The sequence below is a fragment of the Littorina saxatilis genome, linkage group LG5 (assembly GCF_037325665.1).
Source record: "Littorina saxatilis isolate snail1 linkage group LG5, US_GU_Lsax_2.0, whole genome shotgun sequence".
Classification (NCBI taxonomy): Eukaryota; Metazoa; Mollusca; class Gastropoda; order Littorinimorpha; family Littorinidae; genus Littorina; species Littorina saxatilis.
In genome coordinates this window covers 24,917,487-24,929,419 of record NC_090249.1, presented here as the reverse complement: position 1 = coordinate 24,929,419, position 11,933 = coordinate 24,917,487, and the positions used below count along the sequence as shown (strand labels likewise).

Here is an 11,933-nt window from a genome sequence, read left to right as displayed (position 1 = left end):
TTATCAATTGTGTTGTTGTGTTGGAAGATGCAAGTGTGAAAAGATACAAAAGAAAAATGATTACTTCTGTGAATTGTTTTGATTTTGTTTACCCTTTTTACCATATCATTAGAATCTGAAGGTATTTTTTTGACCTGCATGATAGTGACAAAAAGTGTATTTTTTTGCCAGGAAAGGCCACAAAATCACAATGTATAATGCAAAAATTCGTTTTCGGCCGGGGGGCGTTGCCCCCCCCTGGACCCCCTAATGGGACCCTGCCCCGTACCCCGCCAGGGCCTGGGCGGCCCCTGGACCCCTGCCTCAAAAATGTTTCAGTCAATTTGATTTTCATAGCTTTCACCCATGCATGTATGTGAGTGTGGCTTTGTGTCTCTCATTAAAATTACCAAGTCGCGTGAAGCATTACCAAAATATTTAGTCAATTTGTCGGCCTGAAAGGTCAGCACTGAAAACCAGTAATCATCAAGTCAACATGTATTTTGGCTTGGCTAGCCGAAACCCAAGGACCAAGACTGTTCACACTCGTCTCCACGAAGCGTGTGAACGTTGTACCTATATGTATATAACCTATTTTATTTAGTTCTGAACACATTTTGAGAAAACATGACATCGATATATTTTTGCATTCAGGAAGTGGATCTTTTACTGAAATTGTGATATTTAATGAACAAACTCATACATTAATTTTTGACTCACATGCGAAGCAAAAGTGAGTCTATGTACTCACCCGAGTCGTCCGTCCGTCCGGAAAACTTTAACGTTGGATATTTCTTGGACACTATTCAGTCTATCAGTACCAAATTTGGCAAGATGGTGTATGATGACAAGGCCCCCAAAAACATACATAGCATCTTGACCTTGCTTCAAGGTCAAGGTCGCAGGGGCCATAAATGTTGCCTAAAAAACAGCTATTTTTCACATTTTTCCCATTTTCTCTGAAGTTTTTGAGATTCAATACCTCACCTATATATGATATATAGGGCAAAGTAAGCCCCATCTTTTGATACCAGTTTGGTTTACCTTGCTTCAAGGTCAAGGTCACAGGAGCTCTTCAAAGTTGGATTAAATTACATATTACTTCCCCAAATCTCATAAATAGCAATTTACTTCCGTTAAGTGCTTAAACGTTGAACACGCTTCCCTGGTAACACAAGGGAAGCCACTCCCCTAAAGAAAAATCACATAAACAGTCACTAGACCACGTGATACCTCAGGGTAGGCTCCCCTTATCGCCACGTGACACGCGGCCGCCATCTTCAATTCACTTCTCTTCCAACGCCTGAGCTGCTCAGACGTGTTGGTTCACGCTCCGGCCTTTTGTGGCCGTTTCAGCTTTTTTGAAGCTGAGTTTTTCCCTGGTTTTCTCTACGTTCGGGTGAGACCTTTCTATTCGTATTGTGGCTAGCGTTTTCTGTTGTAGAAATTGTTTGTTACAACTTTTTCGGTCAACATGTCTGACAAAGAACATAAGAAACGTGCGTCTGCATCAGCGAGTTCAGATTCTTCTTCAAAGCGGTCAGCTAAGAAAACGAAAGCCAATCCTACTGTTCATGTCACGGACCCTATCAATGATACTTCATTTAGTGTTGTTATTGATCCTCCTGCTGAGTCTCTTGTTGATTCTGCCGCTCCTGTACTTAGCATTGAACCGGCAGACAAAGCTCCGTTAGACAAGGAGCAAATGATGGATATTTTTCATTCCTTTGCTGGTCAGCTTAAAGACATTTTTGCTGAGGAAAGGAGAGCGGCTAGTCGTGTTACGTCCATTCTTCCTTCTAGAGTTGGTGGTGTGCAATCTTTGGCTAAATTGCGTACACCTTCAGCTACCGTTACGTCGGCCGACGTCTCGGTTGAGTCTGTAGCTTCCGGTCGGTACGAGTGGCCATGCTCGTATCCGGAACTGGCTTCAGGTGTCCCTCACCTTCAAGGTATGTCTGGTCAGGCACAGGAAGTCAGCTGTCGTTCCGCGACAGTGGGTGACAATCGTGTCTTACAAGAGCGTCCAATAGCGGGTACACCTTCCTTTCTTGCGGACGTTTCTTGTGCCACCCCACTGGGGGTGCGTCGCGAGCGTATTCTACATAACGCTTCGTCGATAGCACAGGCATCTTCCGGTCCGCGTGCGGAACCGGAAGAGGACATTGGCCAGATGTCTCGAGAGGCGGTCACTTCCGGTGATCGACCTCGCTCGGTTCCGGTTACCGCTGCCAGTAATACTGAGTGTACTGAACGCGGTTTCTTACCGGAAGGAAGCGCTTTTGCGCAAGACTCTTCGTCTGTTTACGGAAGTACTAATTCCGAACAGGATGAGGAAGTTTTCCGGTTACCGGCAAGGTTTATCCAGGCTCTTGCTCTTGCAGCAGAGGTGACCTCACGGTATTTTCCGGAGGGAGTGGTCGCAGCTGTAGACGATTCTGCTCCTCCTAAATCAGCGGTTGACGATTTTTTACCATCGCAACCTGTCACCTCGGGGTTTCGTTTCTCAGAATCTCCCTTGGTGGCTTATGAAATGGCGAAAGTTTTGGCTACTCACCCACCGCTGGGTAGTAACATTCCTCTTCGCCCAGTGCCACTTCTGGTGGCGCATGGACCGGTTCCTCCTTCAGTGGATTCATGGCTGGCCACAGAGCAGCAGGCTTCTGTGTTTCGCCATGCCACACACAGGAAGTTAGTTTTGAAACAGTCCAATCGCGGGTTGATTCAAACTTTTGCCCTACCTCGGGCTCCACTTCCGGTGACTCCAGCTGTTGACTTCCTGCGTTTTGAGCATTTCAAGAAGGATAAAGCGTTTCCTTACACTGAATCTTCTCTTCTGGGGTTAGAGGAAACAGGCAGATCTGCACTGGAACTTGCATCCCTCTCGGATACGCTGCTGCGTTCTTTGACGCGGGCGCTTACTTCTTCCCTAGAACCATTTGAGTTCAGGCAAGATGCAAGCGAACAGGATGTGGCGGCTCTTTTGTCGGCATTGGCTAAAGTTTCGGCGCAACAAATGGCGTCATCAGCACGGCTCTACGCTCATGCAGTTTTTACTCGAAGGGATAACTTCCTCTCCGAGTCCAGACTGCAGGATCGGCGAACTATTGACTCTTTGCGCACATCTCCCTTCACGGAGGAGGCGCTCTTTGGTCCTTTGGCTCTTGATGCTCTTCACAAAGAGACCCAAGAGGCAAAGGATTTGGAGTTTGCCAGATACACTCAACGCTCCGCTAGTCATACCATACAATCCGACTCTGCTACCTACATGGCCCCTGCGGTTAAAGGTAGCTTTAAGCAAAACTCTGGTTCCTCTCGAGGTCGTGGAAGGGGTGCTTCTTCTGGCAATAAGAAGCCTTCCTTTGGCAAGTCTCGGGGGTCTGGGCGAAATCCCAACCCCCAGTGATTCCCCCCTGATCTGATTATCCCTGCAGCCGCCATCCCCGCGATGGTGGGCGGTCCGTCTCGGGCGATCGTATTTTGGATGCAGAACGTAACCAACAATTGGATCGTAGGGATAGTCAGATCGGGGTTCCGGCTTCTCTGGAAAGAGGAAAAGGCTCCTCTTACCAGAGTTCTCCCTCACTTTTCTTTTCCGGCCAACAAGGAATCAGTCATGGTCATAGATGCCGAGATTCTGGCCCTTTTACGGAAGCAAGCGGTGGAGGTAGTATTATCTGGAACTTTCCTCTCTGAACGCCTAAGGGACATACGCTTTACCATGAAAACACCAGCTACGGTCAGGGACACCTTTCTTAGATGCGTATTTCATCTTCTCATCCATCCTTGCGACAGGAAGTGGTTGAGGTTTCGGTGGAGAAACAAGGCATACTAGTTTCGGGCCCTGCCCTTCGGCCTATCCTTAGCACCATGGATCTTCACAATGGGTGTTCGATAGATTTGTGCTCTTATTCGGCAGAAGGGGGTACGTCTTTGGGCGTACCTCGACGATTGGCTGATTCTGCATCAGGCTCGAGATCTTTGCCTTTCTCACACTCATGTCGTCCTGCGCCTCGCATTGGATATGGGTTTTGCAGTCAATCAGACCAAGTCGGATCTCACTCCCGCTCAGGAGTTTTCTTACCTGGGCATGAGATTCAACACAGTAGCCTGGACCGTTCGGCCCTCTCTCAGGAGAGTGGACAAACTCCAAGACTTAATCAGAAATGGACAAGCCAACACTGGATCCGGACCTACTACGTCTGTCTCGGGGCTCTCCCGTCCCTCTCAATCTCGTAAAGGGAGAGCTTCTACAACCAAGAACAGGCATTCCTCACGGAAATCCGCAGTCTCTGCTTCTTCACGGGTGGATGTTGTGAGAAATTCTCTTCTGCACGCAGGTGCTTCAGACATCACTGTTTCGTTGATTCAGAAAGCTCACAGAGCTTCCACAAATTCGGTTTATTCCTCTCACTAGAAAGCTTGGAATACTTGGTGTCAGTTAAACAACGTCAACCCAGTAGCGCCTAGGTCCATGCAAGTCGCTAATCATTTGGCTTGGTTGTCTTCACAAGGTTGTTCTGCATCCTCCCTTAAGGTTAGAAGATCAGTTATATCTTCAACATTACGACAGTTAGGGCATGTTATCAATCTTGGCGGTCCAATAGCTTCAGTGCTGAAAGGCGCCTCGATTGCAGATATTAAAACAAACAACCAGTACCGGCTTGGGATCTCTTTCTTGTTCTTGAATTTTTGAGATCGTCAGACTTTGAGCCTTTGCATGCTGCAAGCTTACCAAATCTAACCCGCAGGACATTAATGTTACTGTTGTTAGCTTCAGCCAGACGCGGTAGCGAGGTACATTCTTTATCTAGCCTGCAGAAAGACATTTCGTTTCAAGCAGACGGTTTCGTCTCGCTTAATTTTCGACCAGATTTTCTAAATCAGAGACCAGATCAGCAATCACCAGTGATCACAGTTCATCCACTGTCTAATATATTAGCTCCAAACGATCCAGATCTTATGAACTGTCCGGTTCGTGCGCTAACGACTTACTTATCTCGTACAAGCCCCATTCGGGCTAGTAGTCAGAAGCTGTTATTCATCTCCACGAACACAGCTAGACACAAAGACATTGCCAAAGTCACTTTAGCAAAATGGGCTTCCACTCTCATTAGACAAGCCTATGTGTGGTGGCAGCAGAATGATGGTGGGCGTTCTTCTCAGTTCATCCTTCCTCTCTCCTCGGCGAGGACTCATGAGACCCGTGCTTGGGCCTCATCTCTCGCTGTCTTCAAATCCAGGCGTCTATCTGAGGTCTTGGGCGCCGCTTACTGGAGATCAGAAGACGTCTTCCTGAATTACTATTTGAGGGACGTCTCTGGCACTCGTCCTTATGGATGCAACGTCCTACCTGCGGTCGTGGTTGCCGGGCAGGCTCTACCCAGAACTTAGGGTGAGTTGTCTGTCTGCTTATATTCATGTTTTATGATCCCACCTCCTTAAGTAGCAATCTGCTATTTATGAGATTTGGGGAAGTAATATGTAATTTAATCAAAAATTTTAGTGTAAATTTTCATTTGATTAATATACTTACCCAAATCTCATATCAAATGCCCTCCCACCTACCCCGCTTTCAGACTTGCTCAGGCTTGTCAAGAAGTGAATTGAAGATGGCGGCCGCGTGTCACGTGGCGATAAGGGGAGCCTACCCTGAGGTATCACGTGGTCTAGTGACTGTTTATGTGATTTTTCTTTAGGGGAGTGGCTTCCCTTGTGTTACCAGGGAAGCGTGTTCAACGTTTAAGCACTTAACGGAAGTAAATTGCTATTTATGAGATTTGGGTAAGTATATTAATCAAATGAAAATTTACACTAAAATTTTTGATTGTATACATATTTTGAAGTGACCTTGACCCTGAACTATGGAAGATAACTGTTTCAAACTTAAAAATTATGTGGGGCACATGTTATGCTTTCATCATGAGACACATTTGGTCACATCTGATCAAGGTCAAGGTCACTTTGACCCTTATGAAATGTGACCAAAATAAGGTAGTGAACCACTAAAAGTGACCATATCTCATGGTAGAAAGAGCCAATAAGCACCATTGTACTTCCTATGTCTTGAATTAACAGCTTTGTGTTGCATGACCTTGGATGACCTTGACCTTGGTCAAGGTCACATGTATTTTGGTAGGAAAAATGTGTAAAGCAGTTCTTAGTGTATGATGTCATTGCTAGGTTTAGTTTCAAGCATGTGAGTCGTATGGGCTTTGCCCTTCTTGTTAAGCTTACAATCTGATATGCAATCCCATAGTCCAGACTAATTTGAAGATTGCTGGAGCAAAATTTCAATCAATTTCGTTGAAAAATGGTCATCACAGACTCGTCGCAAATTTTATGAAAAGCGGGATATGACACCATCAAAGACACTTGTCAAATAATTGGTCTGGGAATATCATTTGGAGTAATTTGTAAAGTTTCACGAAGATACGTCGAGTAGTTTTCTGGGAATCGCTCCACACAGACGCACATACATATACATACATACATACACCACCACCCTCCCAGGCTATGTACAAACATTTAGTCGAAACTTCACTACATGAAATTAAGAAGTCGTGTAAGGCGAAATTACTACATTTAGTCAAGCTGTGGAACTCGCAGAATGAAACTGAACGCATTGCATTTATTCCCAATGACCGTAGTCCGCCGCTAGTGCAAAAGGCAGTGAAAGTGACGAGCCTGTTTAGCGCGGTAGTGGTTGCACTGTGCTGCATAGCACGCTTTACTGTACCTCTCTTCGTTTTAACTTTCTGAGCGTGTTTTTAATCCAAACATATCATATCTATATGTTTTTGGAATCAGGAATAAGATGAAATAGTTTTTAAAACGATTTCGGAAATTTAATTTTGATCATAATTTTTATATTTTTAATTTTCAGAGCTTGTTTTTAATCCGAATATCACATATTTATATGCTTTTGGAATCAGAAAATGATGAAGAATAAGATGAACGTAAATTTGGATCATTTATAAAAAAAAAAATTTTTTGTACAATTTTAAGATTTTTTAATGACCAAAGTCATTAATTAATTTTTAAGCCACCAAGCTGAAATGCAATACCGAGGTCCAGCCTTCGTCGAAGATTGCTGGGCCAAAATTTCAATCAATTTGATTGAAAAATGAGGGTGTGACAGTGCCGCCTCAACTTTTACAAAAAGCCGGATATGACGTCATCAATGGTATTTATCGAAAAAAAGAAAAAAACATCCGGGGATATCATTCCCAGGAACTCTCATGTCAAATTTCATAAAGATCGGTCCAGTAGTTTGGTCTGAATCGCTCTACACACACAAACAGAGAGACACACACACATACACCACAACCCTCGTCTCGATTCCCCCCTCTATGTTAAAACATTTAGTCAAAACTTGACTAAATGTAATGAAGGTGTGACAGTGCCACCTCAACTTTTACAAAAAGCCGGATATGACGTCATAAAAGACATTTATCGAAAAAATGAAAAAACTGACATCTGGGGATATCATACCAATTAACTCTCATGTCAAATTTAATAAAGATCGGTCCAGTAGTTTACTCTGAATCGCTCTACACACACACACACACACATACACCACGACCCTCGTCTCGATTCCCCCTCTATGTTAATACATTTAGTCAAAACTTGACTAAATGTAACAAGTCGCGTAGCTGTCGAACTCACAGAATGAAACTGAACGCAATGCCATTTTTCAGCAAGACCGTATACTCGTAGCATCGTCAGTCCACCGCTCATGGCAAAGGCAGCGAAATTGACAAGAAGAGCGGGGTAGTAGTTGCGCTAAGAAGGATATCACGCTTTTCTGTACCTCTCTTTGTTTTAACTTTCTGAGCGTGTTTTTAATCCAAACATATCATATCTATATGTTTTTGGAATCAGGAACCGACAAGGAATAAGATGAAAGTGTTTTTAAATTGATTTGGACAATTTAATTTTGATAATAATTTTTATATATTTAATTTTCAGAGCTTGTTTTTAATCCAAATATAACATATTTATATGTTTTTGGAATCAGAAAATGATGGAGAATAAGATGAACGTAAATTTGGATCGTTTTATGAATTTTTATTTTTTTTTACAATTTTCAGATTTTTAATGACCAAAGTCATTAATTAATTTTTAAGCCACCAAGCTGAAATGCAATACCGAAGTCCGGGCTTCGTCGAAGATTACTTGACCAAAATTTCAACCAATTTGGTTGAAAAATGAGGGCGTGACAGTGCCGCCTCAACTTTCACGAAAAGCCGGATATGACGTCATCAAAGACATTTATCAAAAAAATGAAAAAAACGTATGGGGATATCATACCCAGGAACTCTCATGTAAAATTTCATAAAGATCGGTCCAGTAGTTTACTCTGAATCGCTCTACACACACACACACACACACACACACTGACACACATACACCACGACCCTCGTCTCGATTCCCCCTCTATGTTAAAACATTTAGTTAAAACTTGACTAAATGTAAAAAGGAAGATGACTTAAACATTTGAAGCACAACACTGTTGGGGGAGACTTGTCTCCTGTATGATTTCCTTGTGCATAGCAGCTAACCCTCCCGGATTTTCCGGGAATCTCCTGAATTGTACTTCTCCCTGCTCATATTCAAGACTAAACGGTCCCCCTGGACCCCCTGGCTCCTGGATTTTGACTTCGGAAGGTTGGCAGCTATGCTTGTGTTACACTTACATGAAAAAATTCTAGTGGTAAAAAACAATAAATGCACACGGATAAGTCTGTTCTGGGAGAAGTTGTGTGTTAACAGTTTCAAATGAAAAACATTACACGCAAAGAAACGCATTTTAAAAATGTTTATTAATCAAGTGACAATTTCTTGTAACAAAGATAAGGCAAGTATGAGAAAATTAACTGTATCGGATGATTCTGTTCTGTGGAAAATAAGTAGCAACATGAGGTCTAATCTATTGCTGACCATTAAAAGTGTTGCCTTGCAGTAAGCACGAAGAGAAACTAGTAGAAATGTTGAAGGGGACATGTCGTGAGAAGGGAAATAATCGAGCAACAACTTTGATCGCAAACGAAACAAATTGTCTCCCCTTACGGGAAGGTGTTTACGCGTCAGGTCACATGACCAAAAGAGGCGGAAGCCATGTTGAATGGCTGACAGTGAGAAAGTCGCCGATAGCAGTAAAATATTTTGTCGTCTGTCGTGAGTACGCCACGCTCGTGATGCTAGGTTCTACCCACTGAAGCGCAAAAATCATGGCACTGAAAAAGGTGAAAGGAACTTTGGAGCGTGTGCTGGACAAGAATCTCCAAGACCTTGTTCGAGGCATTCGCAACCACAAGGAAAATGAGGTAAACCTGCTGACCAGCTTTCGCATTCAGTCACAGTTTATCACACCTGGCTCTGCTGTATGTCATTAATTATGTGAGGCATTATCTGCACGCTGGAGATAATGAATGCGACCGTTGTGTAGCCGATCGTGTTACATTTAGCTGGCGCATAACTGCGAGGGATGTGTTGTGTACACAGCCATAATTACAGAAGCAGTGACAGCGTGACTGTCATACGCTCTGTGGGCATGTGTTACAAGTACACTTGTTGCAGCTAATTAGTGTGACAGCCATCATGTCTGGGAAAGAGCATGAGTTTAGTGTGTAACTGTAAGCAGCGGGGTAGCCAATTGAATAGTCTAACTGATTCTTTTTTGCACTTATGACTGATGATTATTAATGAATGTGTGGGTTGAGTTGACAATGAATGAACTGGACGCAGTGGCAGAAATCAAGAGAAAAATGCTGTCACACTCATAACCTCTGATGAACTTTGTTTTTGGATGGGAGTGGGGTGGGGTGGGACTTGGAAGGATCGAGACAGAGAGAGTAATCTATGGATTGGCCTTGACTTCTCAGTTTTTAACGACGGTGTGTTCAATTTCTTCAAATAGTTCAAACCTTCTTTATCCTGTCATTTTTAGTCAAATTAAGTCATCATTCTATTGCAATTTATTAGTTTATTAGTATGCACTGGATTCAATTTCCAAGTCATCCAAGCTGAAAATGCTGCTCTGTGTGACAGTGACAAACATGAATGCAGAATGGTATTGTCTGGACAGTGTCAGTGTGGTACTGTTTCAGTGACACAACCCATCCCATCCCAAGTAGTTTTTTCATTCTTGTGATTAAATTAATAAAAGAAATCTTTCTGGGTGATTAACAAATATTTTGCACATCACCTGCCAGTAAAGAAAGGGCAAATTTGGGATATTTGAAAGGGGCCCAGTAGAGCAGTTGGTAGAGCACTGGACTCGTGATCCTAAGGTTGCAGGTTCGAACCTGGGCTGGGCCGGGACGGACATGGGTCAACTTTATGTGGAGACTTAGAGATGGTATCCATGTTCCACCGCCGTGTCACCGTCACCACTGTGGCACATGAAAGACCGGGTCATTCTGCCATAAGTGCAGGTGGCTGATTACACATAAACATGCATACACCTGGTTGCTGCTAGCTTTCCACTTGGAGGAAGTGACCCAAATTTCCCACCGATAGGACAATAAAGTTATGAAAATGAAAAATGAAGTAGCAGTTTCCTGTTTTTAAATGTTCAGTTGTTTACCTCAAATTTCAATATTAATATTATTATTGCAAAATGTAATTTCATTAGGCCAAAAAAAAATATAGGTGTGGTTAGGCAAAAAAAAAAAAATTGTCTGTTTAGGGTAACCCGACCGACCCTATCGATTTGGCGCCGACCCAAAAACTTTTTTTTGATTTCAAAAAAAAAAAGAAAAAAAAAGAGGTAAAAATGCTAAAAAGAGACATTTGGCGTTTCATTTACACACACACACAAAAAAACAAAAACAAAAAAAAAAAACCTACCTACCTACCGACCCTACTTTTTTTGGTCATGTTACCCTAAACAGACAATTTTTTTTTTTTGGCCTTACGGTAACATAGCCAAAAAAAATAGGGTAGGTAGGTAGGCAATCACTTTTTTTTTAACTTTTTTTTCTAATGTGTACAAATTAAACCTACTTGACAGGGAAATAAGTGTGCGACACGGGCGCTTTCGCTTTCATTGCGTTTTTTGCACTGGTTTTTTTGGGGTTTTTTGTTTTGACAAATGTAATAAAAAGTTATAGGATCGGCCCCTAAAAATAGGGTAGGTCGGGTTACCGTAACCACACCTATTTTTTTTTAGGCCTTAGCAGGAATATGCTAGGACTGGTTCTCACTGAAAGCCAATAGAATATACGCACTCGTGCCCATTAACACACAAACATGTATAGAGAGACAGAATGACAAATATATGATATTTAGATTTGTCACTAACTTCTTTTGATTAACAAAAACTGTAATCTGCAGCCTTGAAAATGAGATAGTTAGCTAATGAATTGAAAGGTTACTTGCCCGTTGAGCTATTGAACATTTGTGAACTTCTGTATCCCTTGTATTTTTGGACGTATGTATTATTAATTTGTGTGCACAGGGATATGATACCCCCCGCGGGTTAGGGGGAGTCCCATATTGGTTGGGATGAGAAAGAATTTACCCGATGTTTATTTTTGAATGTTTTATGTATGTTTTATTACGGACACAAAAGCTCAGCAATGCAATTTCTCTTTTAGAGGTTAATAAAGTTTATTGTATTGTATTGTTGTATTGTAAGAGGCGACTAACGGATTCTGTTTCTCCTTTTACCCTTGTTAAGTGTTTCTTGTATAGAATATAGTCAATGTTTGTAAAGATTTTAGTCAAGCAGTATGTAAGAAATGTTAAGTCCTTTGTACTGGAAACTTGCATTCTCCCAGTAAGGTAATATATTGTACTACGTTGCAAGCCCCTGGAGCAAATTTTTGATTAGTGCTTTTGTGAACAAGAAACAATTGACAAGTGGCTCTATCCCATCTCCCCCCTTCCCCCATCGCGATATAACCTTCGTGGTTGAAAACGACGTTAAACACCAAATAAAGAAAGAA

General features: G+C 42.5%; 1 protein-coding gene across 3 annotated transcripts in view; it reads left to right on the top strand.

Annotated features, from left to right (window-relative positions):
• Positions 1-9,096: 9,096 nt before the first annotated feature.
• The window catches only part of LOC138966654 (AP-3 complex subunit delta-1-like), a 65,213-nt gene continuing 62,376 nt past the window's right edge, over positions 9,097-11,933 (top strand). For all 3 annotated transcript variants that reach the window (XM_070338948.1, XM_070338950.1, XM_070338947.1), the window contains exon 1: positions 9,097-9,308. In XM_070338948.1, the coding sequence (XP_070195049.1) occupies positions 9,213-9,308 (96 nt within the window). In that variant the 5' untranslated portion in view covers positions 9,097-9,212. The remainder of the gene's footprint in view (positions 9,309-11,933) is intronic.